We start from the raw sequence: 16,878 nt of genomic DNA, 5'->3' as shown, positions 1-16,878 counted from the left end.
ACGGGGTTTAAAAAAGGTCTGGACGGCTTCCTAAAGGAAAAGTCCATAGACCATTATTAAAATGACTTGGGGAAAATCCACTGCTTATTTCTGGGATATCACAAAAATTATCACTGAGTGTGTATAAATGAGTAACCATAAAACAAGAGCTGTTGAAATAACTAGGTGGATTAGAGTCTCATATATTGCACATAATTATTCACATCTCACCCAATGGTGGATCACTTGTACATGTCTGTTTACTAATCATTGACTCAACCTCCACGTACAAGTGATCCACCATTGGGTGAGATGTGAATAATTATGTGCAATATATGAGACTCTAATCCACCTAGTTATTTCAACAGCTCTTGTTTTATGGTTACTCGTTTATACACACTCAGTGATAATTTTTGTGATATAAGTCTGTAACTGAGTGAGGTCACTATTATATTGCCAATAATATTTCTGGGATAAGCAGCATAAAATGTATTGAACTTTTTTGGGACTTTGCCAGGTATTTGTGACCTGGATTGGCCACTGTTGGAAACAGGAAGCTGGGCTTGATGGACCTTCGGTCTGTTCCAGTGTGGCAATACTAATATACATGACTACATATTATTTGAAAGTACACTTTAACTCAGAATTATACTCAGTTCTGAATTTTAGCATGATTTGGTTTATTAATGCTGCAAGTTAATCTTTTATTTATTGCATTTGTATCCCACATTTTCCCACCTATTTGCAGGCTCAGTGTGGCTTACATAGTTTTGTAAACATTGTCATTCCAGGATATCAGATACAGTTAGTATTGAGCAGAGATTAAGTAAGGGAAGAGAGAAGGAATGGAGTGATTAGGGTAGTTGTAGAGGTGGACTTGGGTTGGTGAGGTGGATTAGAGAGGTTATCGGTTCTCATTGTAGGCTTTGTTGAAGAAATATGTCTTCAGAGATTTGTGAAAGATAGTTGTTTCGTTGATTGTTTTCAAGTCTGTAGGTAGTGCATTCCATAACTGCGTGCTCATGTAAGAGAAGGTAGTGGCATGCATCAGCTTGTATTTTAGTCCTTTACAGCTGGGGAAGTGCAGGTTGAGAAATTTGCGGGATGATCTTGTGGCGATGTTCCATGGAGCTACAGGAGTCCTTAAGGACAGCCACAATTAAGAAGGCCTATGATAGTAGCTCCCTCTATATAATCTATTTCTATGAGGTCCATTCCTCCTTCAGCTCTAGAAATATACAGTCTTAAACATAAACATAGTAAACATAGTAGATGACGGCAGAAAAAGACCTGCACGGTCCATCTAGTCTGCCCACGATAAACTCATGTGTATACCTTACCTTGATTTGTACCTGTCTTTTTCAGGTATTTCCCGCCTCCCAACCACCAGTCCCGCCTCCCATCACCGGCTCCGGCACAGACCCCGTATAAGTCTGCCCTCCCCCATCCTAGCCTCTCAACCACCAACCCCTCTTCCCCCCGCCACCCAATTACAGCTAAGCTTCTGTGGATCCATTCCTTCTGCACAGGATTCCTTTATGCCTGTCCCACGCATGCTTGAATTCCGTTACCGTTTTCATCTCCACCACCTCCCGCGGGAGGGCATTCCAAGCGTTCACCACCCTCTCCGTGAAGAAATACTTCCTGACATCTTTGCTGAGTCTGCCCCCCTTCAATCTCATTTCATGTCCTCTCGTTCTACCGCCTTCCCCTCTCCAGAAAAAATTCGTTTGCGGATTAATACCTTTCAAATATTTGAACGTCTGTATCATATCACCCCTGTTCCTCCTTTCCTCCAGAGTATACATGTTCAGGTCAGCAAGTCTCTCTTCATACGTCTTGGAACGCAACTCCCATACCATCCTCGTAGCTTTTCTTTGTACCGCTTCCATTTTTTTAACATCCTTCGCAAGGTACGGCCTCCAAAACTGAACACAATACTCCAGGTGGGGCCTCACCAACGTCTTATACAGGGGCATTAAAACCTCCTTTTTTCTGCTGGTCACACCTCTCTCTATACAGCCTAGCAACCTTCTCGCTACGGCCACCGCCTTGTCGCACTGTTTCATCGCCTTCAGGTCCTCAGATACTATCACCCCAAGATCCCTCTCCCCGTCCGTGTCTATCAGGCTCTCCCCACCTAACACATACGCCTCCCTTGGATTTCTACTCCCTAAGTGCATCACTTTGCATTTCTTCGCATTGAATTTTAATTGCCAAACGTTAGACCATTCTTCTAGCTTCTTCAGATCTTTCTTCATGTTTTCCACTCCCTCCGGGGTGTCCACTCTGTTGCAAATCTTGGTGTCATCGGCAAAAAGGCAAACTTTACCTTGTAACCCTTCGGCAATGTCACTCACAAATATATTGAACAGAATGGGCCCCAGCACCGATCCCTGAGGCACTCCACTACTCACCTTTCCCTCCTCCGAGCGAACTCCATTCACCACCACCCTCTGGCGTCTGCCCGTCAACCAGTTCCTAATCCAGTTCACCACTTCGGGTCCTATCTTCAGCCCTTCTAGTTTATTCAAGAGCCTCCTGTGGGGAACCGTGTCAAAAGCCTTGCTGAAATCTAAGTAGATTATGTCCATAGCACGTCCTTTATTTAATTCTCCCGTCACCCAGTCAAAGAATTCAATGAGATTCGTTTGGCACGACTTCCCTTTGGTGAAACCATGTTGTCTCGGATCTTGCAACTTATTGGCTTCCAGGAAATTCACTATCCTTTCCTTCAGCATGGCTTCCATTACTTTTCCAATAACCGAAGTGAGGCTTACCGGCCTGTAGTTTCCAGCTTCTTCCCTATCCCCACTTTTGTGAAGAGGGACCACCTCCGCCATTCTCCAATCCCTTGGAACCTCTCCTGTCTCCAAGGATTTATTAAACAAATCTTTAAGAGGACCCGCCAGAACCTGTCTGAGCTCCCTCAGTATTCTGGGGTGGATCCCGTCCGGCCCCATGGCTTTGTCCACCTTTAGCTTTCCAAGTTGTTCATATACACTCTCTTCCGTGAACGGTGCTCTATCCACTTCGTTTTCAGGTGTACTTTTGCCAGTCCCTCTCGGTCCTTCCCCAGGATTTTCTTCAGTAAAAACAGAACAAAAGTATCTATTTAGCAAATTGGCTTTTTCTTCATCATTTTCTACATAGCGTTTTGCTGTATCTTTTAGTCTCACAATCCCCTTTTTAGTCTTTCTCCTTTCACTAATATACCTAAAGAAGTTTTTGTCTCCCCTCCGTACATTTCTAGCCATTTGTTCTTCTGCTTGTGCCTTCGCCAGACGTACCTCTCTCTTGGCTTCTTTCTGTTTCATCCGGTATTCCTCCCCGTGTTCCTCTACTTGAGATTTTTTGTATTTCTGGAACGCTAACTCTTTAGCCTTTATTTTCTCAGCCACTTGCTTTGAAAACCATATCGGTTTCCTTTTTCTCTTGCTTTTATTTACCCTCCTTACATAAAGGTCTGTGGCCCTGTTTATTACTTCTTTTAGCCTGGACCACTGTCCTTCCACTTCTCGTATGTCCTCCCAGCCCATCAGCTCCTTCCTCAGGTATTCTTCCATTTTGTTAAAGTCAACTCGCTTGAAATCCAGGACTTTGAGTTTGGAGTGGCTGCCATCCACATGAGCCATTACATCAAAACAAACCGTTTGATGGTCACTGTTTCCCAGGTGTGCAGCCACTCGGACATTTGATACACTATCCCCATTTGTGAGCACCAGATCCAACGTGGCTCCCTCCCTCGTGGGTTCGTTCACCATTTGTCTGAGCAGAGCACTTTGGAAAGCATCCACAATCTCTCTACTTCTTTCCGATTTTGCAGACGGAACCTTCCAATCTACATCTGGCAGATTAAAATCTCCCAACAGCAGCACCTCTCTTTTCTTCCCCAACTTTTGAATATCAGCGATCAGATCTTTATCTAGTTCTTCCAATTGTGTCGGGGGTCTATAGACAACACCCACGTGGACCAAGGTTCTATCCTCTCTTTTTAAGGTGATCCATATTGCTTCTTCCTTTCCCCACTTCCCTGTCATTTCAGTTGCTGCGATATCATCTCTCACATACAGAGCTACTCCTCCACCTTTACGTCCCTCTCTATCCTTCCTAAAAAGATTATAGCCTGGTATGTTTACATCCCATTCATGGGAACCATGGAGCCATGTCTCTGTGACTGCAACTATGTCCAAGTCAGTCTCCAACATCAGGGCTTGAAGGTCATGAATTTTATTGCTTAGACTGTGAGCATTTGTGGTCATTGCTTTCCAACTACATCTCCTAGTATGTGTTTTGGGTTTAGTGATTTGTGAGTGTCTTTTGTCTTTGGGTACCTTCTCTTTTTGTTCCCTCTTCCTTGCTTTTTCTTTTTTTTCTGCTTCAATTTTAGTTTCAGCAACATCACAGTGCTGTAGTGGAGCAAAAGAATTTTGTAGTGGCAACACTTGTGCGGGCGGATGCTTCTGTGTCACATGACGAATTCTGCCTGAGCCTACTGTGAGCCATCTGTTCCTTTGTGGTTTTATTCTCTGAGGCAGTGGTGAGAAGTTATGATTCTGCACAGTCCTATAAGTTGCTTTAATTGCATCTAATTCTTGCATTACTTTATATAGCTCTTGTTTTAAAGTAGATAGCTGAAGGCAGATAGGACAAGCTTTAAGTTTCCAGATGATTGGCCTTGAAACTAAAGCAGCACAATTATTGCAGAGAATAAAAGTCATCCTGATTGGTTGAAATGGGTATGAACAGGTGTACTATGTTAGAGTATCCGCCTGCAAGACTGCCTGTGTATGACTGTGGAGTAAAGTTAATAAGGTTTGGTTTGTCTATAAATGAGTGGACAACCCTGGGGTGGGTGGGATTATAAGTCCCAATGGGTCAGCTTAAGTGCTGCTATCAAGGGAATTCTCTAGTTGAATGGACCAAAAAGGTAGTGTCTGATCCAGCACTTTACAATTTATTATACTTTTTTAAAACTGCCCTAAGATATTAATAACTTTCCTTTTAAATAAATCTAGCTATTGCCAATAATTATAGCAGTGTCAGCTATGAAAAAATGCCCCTCTTGCCTTATACTGATTCTTATAGATGACCTTGTGGGTAGGAGGAGTTTTCTTGTTCACACATCGTGTTTCTACAGTAGCAAACTTGTATGAGAGCACAGACATTACCAGCTGATTAACAGCCAGAATCTTATTCCATGATGTTAATGCATGCTTTAATGACCTGCAGTATTCTTCACTGACTTTTCCTGTTCAAAATCCGTTATCTCACAGTCATCAGTCGGCCTTCTGTGTGAGTCATTTCATGCCAGTGCAGGCTGTTTTTCAGACAAACTCTTTTCACATCAGAACAATGAAATGGTTTCCGTTTGAGGCAATTTTTTCCAAATGGGTTAGTTTTGTGCATACTATGAAAGCAATGAACCTCATTCCTAAGCCAGGGCATGTGGAGCATGATATCAGTCTCTCAAATTTACTGTTAACACTCACCGTACTGCTTTCTTTGTGCCAAAGAGAGAGCTTCTTTCAAGGAGTTCATAAGATGTAACATATATAGGCAAAAGATGCCAACATTTTGGTTTTGATTCAGCACTAAAATCAACTCGAAATCTGAATTCAGGATTTGGCTGAAACATGCCACCCTGTGGTGCCCCTCTGCATTAAAACTCTCCACCACCAGCTCTCCAGAGCCAGCCATGAGATGAGTAACCGTCCTCAGCTCTTTTTTACAGAATCAAACATCTCATCTGTAATCAGCTGTCCTGGGCTGCAGTTATCAATTGCTTCTCTTCTGTGTGAGTCATCTCACACTAAATCTTTTATCTTTAGTGTGAGTCATATTATGCAGTCCCAGCTGGCGTTTTTATCTGAAACATTTGCCACATTCAGAACATTTAAATGGTTTGTGGCCCATGTGAACCATTTTATAGAAGCAATGATTCCACGGAATCTCAGCAGAGATTGGGTGGCAATGCCGGTAATTGGGAAACAAAACAGGAGATTGGCAGACTTCTACGAACTACGCCCTGATTGCAAATGGATAGGGATGGGCTAGAGTATAAATTTTAAGGACAAATCAAACTCGGGTATACATATAAAGTATCACGTACCAAGTAAAATGAGTTTATCTTATTCAGCAGACTGGATGGACCGTACAGGTTTTTATCTGCCGTCATTTACTATGTTAATGCAATTTTAGAGAGCTTTTCCAATTGAAACATTTATCACATTCAGAACATTTAATAGGTTTGTGTCCTGTATGAGTCGTTTTATGCTGGTGTAGATTTGCTCTATAACTGAAACCTTTATCACATTCAGAACATTTAAATGGTTTATAACCTGTGTGAGTCATTTCATGCCTTTGCAAAGTACCTTTTCAATGGAAACATTTTTCTCATTCAGAACATTTAAATGGCTTACATCCTGTCATTTTATGCTGTTTCAAAGTACCTTGTTGACTGAAACATCACATTCAGAACATTTAAAAGGTTTAAAAGGTTTGTGTCCTGTGTGAATTACTTAATGCGGTTGTAAATTTGATGTCTAACTGAAACTTTTATAACATTCAGAACATTTAAATTGGTTTCTAGCCTGTGTGAGTTATTTTATGCTTTCGTAAATTTGATCTTTGACTGAAACATTTATCACATTCGGAACATTTAAATGGTTTGTAGCCTGTATGAGTCATTATATGCTGTTGTAAAGTTGATGTTTGACTGAAACTTTTATCACATTCAGAACATTTAAATGGTTTGTGTCCTGAGTGAGTCATCATATGTTGTTGCAATTTCCCTTTAAAATAGAAACATTTGTCACATTCAGAACATTTAAATGGTTTCTGTCCTGCGTGAGTCACTTTATGCCGTTGTAAAGTTGATCTGTGAGTGAAACTTTTATCACATTCAGAACATTTAAATGGTTTGTGTCCTGAGTGAGTCATCATATGTTGTTGCAATTCACCTTTAAAATTGAAACATTTGTCACATTCAGAACATTTAAATGGTTTCTGTCCTGTGTGAGTCACTTTATGCTGTTGTAAATTTGATCTTCGACTGAAACTTTTATCACATTCAGAACATTTAAATGGTTTGTATCCTGTGTGAGTGATTTTATGCCGTTTCAAAACACCTTTATGAGTGAAACATTTATCACATTCAGAACATTTAAATGGTTTGTGTCCTGTGTGAGTCATCGTATGTTGTTGCAATTCACCTTTAAAATTGAAACATTTGTCACATTCGGAACATTTAAATGGTTTCTGTCCTGTGTGAGTCACTTTATGCTGTTTTAAATTTGATCTTCGACTGAAACTTTTATCACATTCAGAACATTTAAATGGTTTGTAACCTGTGTGAGTCATTTTATGCCGTTTCAAAACACTTTTTTCAGTGAAACATTTAAGACATTCAGAACATTTGAATGGTTTATGTCCTGAGTGAGTCATCATATGTTGTTGCAATTTACGTTTAAAATAGAAACATTTGTCACATTCGGAACATTTAAATGGTTTCTGTCCTGTGTGAATCACTTTATGCTGTTGTAAATTTGATTTTCGACTGAAACTTTTATCACATTCAGAACATTTAAATGGTTTGTGTCCCGAGTGGGTCATCATATGTTGTTGCAAATTACCTTTAAAACTGAAACATTTGTCACATTCAGAACATTTAAATGGTTTGTAGCCTGTGTGAGTCATTTTATGCCGTTTCAAAGCACCTTGTTGACTGAAACATTTACCACATTCAGAACATTTAAATGGTTTGTGTCCTGTGTGAGTCACTTTATGCTGTTGTACATTGATTCTTTGACTGAACCATGTATCATATTCAGAACATTTAAACAGTTTTCCTTGGGTGACAGTGTTTACAATTTTGTCAGTTCTGCTTATAGTATGAGAGTAAGGAACCTTGGGCTTATGCAAGATTATGTCTTTATCAACAAAATGACGGTCTGTGGTTACATTTTTCTGAGTATCAGCACTTTTAAAGGGTCTCTCACCTTCTTTTAGTCCCTGAGTTTGTACAAGGCTTTGGCAGTAGTTGGAATTTCTATCTTGTGCATTTGATCTTTCTCTGTTTTCAGCTCTATCTTTCACCCTGGGTGCTGTTATTCTACTGCTGCTGCCTTCACACTCAGCAGAAGGATCTGGGCTATCTCGGGAAGGGTCTTTCTGTTTCCATTCCTCCCTCTGCTGTCCATTGCACAATCTCAGTTTCTTACTATTATACCCATATCCATGATCTGTTGGAGAAAAGTACCATCATTAATTTTACATCTATGGAGAAGCACATATTTAGGCAGCTACCCCATGTGATTATTTAAAGAAGACATTTTCTAGGCTAACATTCCATATGACAAGAAGTTGTGCTGCAAATAGATGGGAACAGGTGGACAATGGCATAACAAAAGAGGGAGACTGACCATATCCAATCTCATCCTGCTGGTTCTGTGCATCGTATTTGAATCTCATTTCTCTGCAATGACTCCCTTTGCTAATCAAAACTCTGCCACACCCTGCTGGAGATCTAGAATTCATTCAATCCAAGCCACATCACCTGTTTCATGCAGGTCTTCACATGTGCCTGTATTGAGACGATTTCCTCTTTCCTTAGATCCCTGGGTCTCGGTCCTGAATTCCTGTTTCTTAAATCGGATTAAGATATCAGGTCTGACGCTGGGGGAGCCTGTTTTAGAAAAATATAGTTACAATTGGGTCAGTTTTTAAAGCTGGTAGATAGCGTGATTTTTGTAAAAGCTGAACAGATGTTTAAAAAAAGTGCGGGGTACAAATGTAACAAAAAAAGAAAACAAAAAACATACAGTATATTCATGCCATTATACTGATGCCGACTGTATGCTATGTGTTTGCTTCTAACGCTAACTTTTTTTCAAATTCCTTCTTAGCCCTCCTTATCTCCTTTTTGCATTCGGTTTGACATTCCTTATGTTTTATCTTATTGTCTTCAGTCTGTTCCCTTCTCCATTTTCTGAAGGATTGTTTTTTGGCTCTAATAGCTTCCTTTACCTTACCGTTGAGCCACGCCGGCTGACGTTTGGTCTTTTTTCCTCCTTTTCTAATATGCGGAATATATTTGTCCTGTACTTCTAGGATGGTGTTTTTGAACAGCATCCACGCCTGATTCAAGTTTTTTACCCTTTCAGCTGCTCCCTTTAGTCTTTTTTTCACCGTTCTTCTCATTTTATCGTAATCTCCTTTTCTAAAGTTAAACGCTAGTGTATTTGATTTCCTGAGTTCACTTACTTCGCAGCCAATATCAAAACCGATCATATTATGATCACTGTTATCAAGCAGCCCTCGCACCGTTACCCCCTGCACCAGATCATGAGCTCCACTAATAATTAAGTCTAGTATTTTTCCTTCTCTTGTCGGCTCTTGAACCAGCTGTTCCATGAAGCTGTCCTTGATTTCATCAAGAAATTTCACCTCCCTTGCGTGTACCGATGTTTCATTCACCCAGTCTATATCTGGATATTTGAAGTTACCCATTAATATTACATTGCCCTTTTTATTCGCTTCCCTAATTTCCCTCGTCATTGCTGCGTCCGTCTGCTCGTCTTGGCCAGGCAGACGGTAGTACACTCCTATTACCGTCCTTTTCCCCTTTTCACGTGGAATTTCAATCCACAAGGATTCCAATAGGTGTTTTGTCTCCTGCAATATTTGAAGCCTATCTGAGTCAAGGTTCTCATTTACATACAGTGCTATCCCTCCGCCAATCCTATCCACCCTATCGCTACGATATAATTTGTAGCCCTGTATGACTGTGTCCCATTGGTTATCTTCCTTCCACCAGGTCTCTGAGATGCCTATAATATCCAGTTTTTCATTGTGTGCAATGTACTGCAGCTCTCCCATCTTATGCCTCAGGCTCCTGGCATTTGCGTATAGACATTTCAATGTATGCGTGTTGTTCCGTATTTTATTACGTTTAATACATGGCATTATTAATATGTTGTCTTCTGTCTGGTCATTATTAACTTTATTTAAGGCTATCTGATCCTCTATGATTTCTTTGTTACCCTTACTCACAAGTACCCCTTTTTTCTCTATCTGGGTGATATCCTCAGAAGATACCTTCTCCCGAACCATGCGCTTTTGAGCGACTGTTGGCCTTCCCCCCGTTTCTAGTTTAAAAGCTGTTCTATTTCCTTTTTAGTTCAAACGTTTTTTATTGACATTGTATCAACACCAACATGGTCATGCAAGCTCTGTTTCAGTCTAAATATACAACAATTGCTAACTAGCATACAGCATTTATAAATTTTTTCCCCCCAACATTATTATCCCATCAAATATACCAATCCTCCCCCCGCCCTCTCCCATTCCCTCCCTTCCCCCCCCTTTTACCCCAGACCTGGATGACCATTCAGTTCAGCCCGTAGAGTTCACCTTGTATTTAAAAGCAAGCTACGGCCTCTATGGCTTAGACTTTGCAAATAAGGGCCCCAGATAGCCAGAAATGTAACTCTCTTTTTCTGCGAGAACCTAGATTCCCCCGCCTCCCACGATACCAGCTGATGTAGCTGATTTCTCCAGTGCCAATATGCCGGAGGATCTTTGACCGTCCAGTACTGTAAAATACATTTCCTGGCCAAGAGGCTCATCTTACGGAGCATTAATGTTTCAAAACGATTCTGCCCTCTAAAGGACCCCGGAATGTCTAAAATCAGTTGCTCAACTGTCCCCAAAATCCGCAGCCTTAACCGCTCCTCCCAAAATCCTCGAACTCGAGCCCAGAACCTTTTTAAAATTGGGCAGCTCCAAAACATGTGCAGCATTGTGCCAGGATGTCTTCCACATTTAAGACAGTCCGGGCTTCGATTGCCTCCCATATGTGCTAATTGAGCTGTAGTTACATATCCCCTATGGATGCAACGATAGGCACATTCTCTCAAGCGAGCATCTGATACTAACAGGGGTATTCGTGCTATTGATTTAGTGATGTCCCAGGAGGTCACTGCAGCTCCCAATTCCTTTTCCCAAGCACTCCTCAGCTGTCTATAGTCCCTGGGGGGCAGCCATCCTGATATTGTTTTATAAAGCGAGGATATTGTGATTTCTCCCTCACCAAAAGAGTGAAAAAATTCCCGTATCCTTTCCCCCAACTGAGTTCTCAAAGGATCTGTCGGTAAAGAAGTGAGGTAATGTCGCACTTGACGTATAGCAAATCTATTCCCCCAGGAGTCGCCTACCTTTCCCAGTAACTCCTCGTCGGTGAGGGGCTGCCCATCTTCACCCACCAGGTGTTCCAATTTAGAAATTCCCCGTCTAGCCCATTCCACAAAATATCGACTTGACAATCCTGGTAAAAATGCATTGTTCCCACGTATGGTTATCAAATCTGTTGTTGTTGGGTCCCCCCCCAGTTGACGAATAAGCACTCCCCACACCTCTCGAAGAGAGCGCAACAATACACTTTTACTGAATCCCTCCGGTAGGTCTCGTGTTTTGTGGTGTAAAAGCGAAAAAAGATGATGCGGTTCCCAAAGCGCTGCCTCCAGCGCCGTAGGAGTGTATTGCTGCGTGTCTAAACACCAATCTCCCAGATATCTCAAATGACATGCTTTATTGTATAATTCTAAATTTGGCATGCCCATTCCTCCTCGACTCCAGCTCCCCACTAATCGTGAGAAGCGAACCCGCGGCTTCTTGCCTCTCCAGCAAAACTTTGATGCAAGCTTGTAAAAACTCTTTAGGTCTTTCCGTCGGAGCCAAACTGGGATGGTCTGCATCACATAAAGCCATTTGGGGAACAACACCATTTTAATCATGTTTACTCTCCCTAACACTGATAACGGCAAATCCATCCATCCTTGTAGCACCTGCTGGGTCTCCTCTAACAACCAAGTACTATTCAGATCATACAACCGCGAGAGATCCATAGGCATCAAGATTCCGAGATACCTAAAAGAGGTTTGTGCCTTTCTCAGAGGGAACTCGCCTCTCCACTGCCTCCACACGTCCTCTGAGGAGGCCAAGGCCTCCGATTTTTCTAAATTCAAACTGAGGCCCGCATAGTCTCCGTATTCGGAGAAGATCTCTAATAGAGCGTTCAGGGATTCTTGTGGGTCTGTTAAATGGACCAAAATGTCATCTGCGAAAGCCGCTACCTTAAAGACCTCGCTTCCTATCTTTACCCCTGCCACCGCTTTCTGTTCCTCAATTTCTCTCAATAAGGGATCCAGTGATAGCACAAATAATAACGGTGACAGAGGGCAACCTTGGCGTGTTCCCCGGCCTATTTCAAAATCTTGTGTCTCAATCCCATTTACCGATATTCTAGCCTTTGGCGCTGAGTACAATGCTTTGATCCCTGATAGAAATCTATCCGTGAAGCCATATTTCTGAAGAACAGCATATAGGAAATTCCATTTTACTTTGTCAAAAGCTTTTTCAGCGTCAAAGCTTATTAACAAATAATTTTCCTGCCCTCGACATCTGGCTTCTAATGAGGCCAGCACCTTGCAAACATTCTTCGTGACTTTCCGTCCCCTCACAAACCCCACCTGGGAGTCGTGTATAAGGTTCGGCAAAATTCTCGCTAATCTGTTCGCTAAGATCTTAGCCATTAATTTCACTTCATAATTTAACAGCGAAATGGGTCTATATGATTCAACTAGTTCCGGGTCCTTCCCTTTCTTAGGGAGTACTATAATACAGGCTGTATTTAAATCCGGAGGCATCCTTTCCTGCTCTATTAATATGTTAAACATTGCAGCTAAGGGCTCAGTAATCTCTTCTCCCATGATCTTGTAAAACTCCGCTCGGTAGCCGTCTACTCCCGGCGCCTTAAGCAGTGCACTTTGATTAATCGCCAGAAACACCTCGTCTGGTGTAATAGGAGTATTCAGTTGTTGTGCCTCTTGAGGGGATAGCATTGGTAAACCCATCTGATCTAAGTAGGAGTCTCCCGTCAGACCATCATCCGGCGGGGCCTCATATAGTTTTTTGTAATATTGGTAGAAACTCTCGCTAATTTCCTTGTCCGTGTGGACTCGCTCTCCTTGCCTCTTCTTCATAGTCAAAATCCTGGTTTTCCCCTGTTTGGTTGCAATCAGGCGCGCCATCAAACGACCACACTTATTTACATGCTTATATAATTGATATTTATAATAAATTTGCGATTTAACTGCTTTATAATGAAGTATTTCATTTAATTTAGTCTGTAAGAGCATCAAATGTTGTCTATTCTCAGTGGAGGCCTGTTGCCCATATCTTCTCCGAGCCTGGCATACTAATTGACTCACCCTCAATATCTCTCTATTCCTAGCTTTATGTTTGTGAGCCATATAGCTAATGATGTCTCCTCGAAATACTGCCTTAGCCGCCTCCCAGTACAGAACCGGGTCTTCAACGTGTATTGCATTGTGTACTTTATAGTCCCGCCAACTCTGATGTATGGAGGCCCTGAAACCCTGATCCCGATATAGCTCTGTGGGAAATACCCATCTCTGTGCCCCTCCCCTCTCTTCCCGAGGCATCCAGCTCATTTCCACCCAAGCATGATCCGATATCACATCTGCTCCTATTGCAGCTGCCGTCACTGAATTGAACATCTGTTCTGAAATCAACAAATAATCAATTCTAGCCTGTGTGCCGTGCGCTCTCGAGAGGTGTGTGTAATCTCTCCCCTGCGGGTGGAGAGTCCTCCAGACATCCACTAGCCCCACCTGTCGGCAAAGATTAGGCAGCCCCCGCGACTCCTGCCTGAGCTCGTTCCTCCTAGCCCCAGTACTGTCAATCGAGGGGTCCATCACCATATTAAAGTCTCCCCCTATTATTATGGGCAAAGATTTGCTCAGCAACAGTCGCGAAGTGATCATCTTATAGAACTTCCGATCATATTGGTTCGGAGCATATACATTGCCAAACAACATAATTTGGCGCTGCACATGGGCCTCACACAGCAGAAATCTACCCCCTGGATCTGTGAAGTTCACTTCCACCTTATCCACTATTCCTTTTCGAAACAGGATGGCAACCCCCCCTTTCTTTCCTTGTGCCGCTGCCGATACACAATCCCCCACCCACCAGGTTCGCAATTTAGCATGTTCCCCAGCCGATAGATGGGTTTCTTGAAGGAAGGCTATATCTACTTTATGTCTTTGTAAATGTTGTAAAATTTTTTGAGCGTTTAATTGGGGACGAGATCCCTCCCACGTTCCATGTAACTATTTTTAGTGGACCCAGATCACATAAAAAATCTGATCCCAAGATGTATACCATTTATTCATAGAAGAGGGATGTCCCAGCCTCCACCCCTCCTCATACACTATCCTTAGCCATTTTAGTTCATTCTCAAACCCCAGTCTCCGTCTCTTCCAGGTCTCAATCCCCTCCCATCCCCCAAATCCCCCCTCTTCCCCTTTATGAACCCCAACTATCCCCTTAAACCCCAACTTCCCTTCTTCTAAACCCAGGCCTCTAAAAGAGACCATCACGTTTAACACCTCCTACCCCCCTCCCTCTCGTATACCAACTATCACAAAGTGTTTCCCCTCGACTTCCTCTCCTCAGTATGACTCTAATTTATAATTATGTAACTTTTCCAGTTTGTCCAAAAAAACAGCATTTAACAAATTACACAAAACCTTATTCCAGAGTTCTCAGGCTGTCTCTCTGATCTGTAGGGAGAATCCTCCGCAGCCCTCTGCGAGAGTATCCCCGGGTTGGCCTCCTGTAGTATCCTTTTGATAGTAATCCAAGCCGCTTGGACAAAAATCGCCTCAATTCTTCAGTGCAGTGATTATGCTTCGATGCTCTGTAATATTCTATGCAATAATCCCAGACTTCTGCCCAGTCCACTCTGCAGCGCGTGTCCAAGAAATTCTAGTTGCCTAGTCTGTTCTCCCAGGCTGCTTCCTGTGGTCACAATCCCATCGAACCATCAACTCCGCCCATCAAATTGGGTCTGAACATCTTCCAAATCTAATTAACTTTTTGTAATCCAACATATGTTATCCATGTGCCCCTCGATCTCATCTTCCATTAGATATCCGCTGACCTTCCATTTATCCTCTGTGTCAGCGGTGTTCCACAGAGTTCAAAAAAGCTTGTGCTTGTTCAGTCGTTGTGTAAACCTGTGTAACCGCTTGATAGGTGACTCTTAGTTTAGCTGGATATTGCAGTGCAAATCGAATTTTCTTTTCAAAAAGTTTAGTGCATATAGGCGAGAACTTCCTTCTCTGCATCGCCACCGCAGCAGAGTAGTCCTGGAAGCATAAGATCTTTTTGTTCCCATATTGCAGCTCCTGATCTTTCCTCAAAGCTTGCAGTATTGCCTCTTTGTGCGCAAAATTTAAAATGCGGCAGATCACCACTCTCGGACGTGTAGCTTCCACAGGCTTGGGCCCCACTCGATGAGCTCTCTCTATCTGGAGAGTTCCCAGGGCTTCTGGGAGTTGTAGTTGTTCTGGCAGCCATTTTTCCAAAAATACCCGCAGGTTTACAGTCTCCAAAGCCTCAGGCAGACCCACCAATCTTAAGTTATTCCTCCTTGATCTATTCTCGAGGTCTTCAAGCTTTCCTTCATAGCTTTCCACCATGGTTTTAAGCTTAATATTCTCCTCCTCCATTTTGTGCACTCTGTCTTCGAGAGCTCCATGACGTTGCTGATACTCCGCTAGTTCTTTAGTAAGCTGTCCCAAGTTTTCCTGGACCAACGTTATTTTACTGTCGATGGGCCCCAATCGTCGATCCAGCAAAGGCTCCATGGCGGCCGTCACCTCCGCCGCCACCTCCGCTACCCACACGGAGCTCAAGGCCGTCGCCGCCGGGCTCGCCGGCGCCGCCATCTTTTCCTCGCCGGCCCGCGTCTTTTCTTTGTCTCGGCGGACACTTTTCGCCGCCATGGATTCCTCCGTAAGTAGCGCCGATTTAATTACCTTCCCTTCTTCTTGCGGGTTAAGGTGTCTATCGGCTCTTTACTGGGGCGTTTCCCTGGATTTTGAGGGTTAAGTGGGTAAGCTGGCCGGAGCGGAGGTTTCAACAACCGCTCCTGGTCATGGCGTCACGTGATCCTCCTCTATTTCCTTTTTAAAAGTTGACGCCAGCAGCCTGGTCCCACCCTGGTTAGGGTGAAGCCCATCAGATCGGAATAGGCTCTCCCTTCCCCAGAACGCTGACCAGTTCCTGATAAATCCAAAACCCTCCTCCCCACACCATCGTCTCATCCACGCATTGAGACTCCGGATCTCTGCCTGTCGCTTGGGCCCTGCGCGTGTAACAGGTAGTATTTCAGAAAAGGCTACCCTAGAGGATCTGGATTTGAGATTCCTTCCTAAAAGCCTAAATTTAGCTTCCAGAACCTCTCTCCTACATTTTCCTACGTCGTTGATACCCACGTGTACCAAGACGGCCGGCTCCTCCCCAGCACTATCTAAGATCTTGTCTAGGTGCTGCGTAAGGTCCTCCACCTTCGCACCAGGCAGGCAAGTCACCAGGCGATCCTCACGTCCACCAACCACCCAACTATCTACATGCCTAATGATTGAGTCGCCAACTACAATAGCGGTCCTAACTTTTCCCCTGTGGGCTGTAATCGGAGACATATCCTCGGTGCGAGAGGATAGTACATCCTCTGGTGGGCAGGTCCCAGGTACAGGAGTACCCGGCTGGAGGTGGGACCTCTCTACCACATCCCTGTAAGTCTCATCTATGTACTGTTCTATCTCCCTCATCTCTACCAAGTCTTGAACTCTAGCCTCCAGAGAACGGACCTTCTCTCTGAGAGCTAAGAGTTCTTTGCACCAGGCACACACATATGACTTCATACCAAGTGGGAAATAATCAGACATCTGACACTCAGTGCAAAAGACTGGGTAGCATCTCTCTTGCTGCTGGACTACTGACCCCATCTCATTAATATATGAATAT

At 43.2% G+C, this 16,878-nt stretch overlaps 1 protein-coding gene across 1 annotated transcript in view; it reads right to left on the bottom strand.

The window, feature by feature from the left end:
- The window catches only part of LOC115464549, a 371,428-nt gene that overhangs the window by 44,547 nt on the left and 310,003 nt on the right, over positions 1 to 16,878 (bottom strand). The window contains 1 exon segment of the mRNA XM_030194915.1: positions 8,537 to 8,665. Within this exon segment, the coding sequence (XP_030050775.1) occupies positions 8,537 to 8,665 (129 nt within the window).

Source organism: Microcaecilia unicolor, chromosome 3 (genome assembly GCF_901765095.1).
Source record: "Microcaecilia unicolor chromosome 3, aMicUni1.1, whole genome shotgun sequence".
NCBI lineage: Eukaryota > Metazoa > Chordata > Amphibia > Gymnophiona > Siphonopidae > Microcaecilia > Microcaecilia unicolor.
Note: the sequence above shows the minus strand (reverse complement) of the source record. Positions and strands in the feature narration are given on the sequence as shown.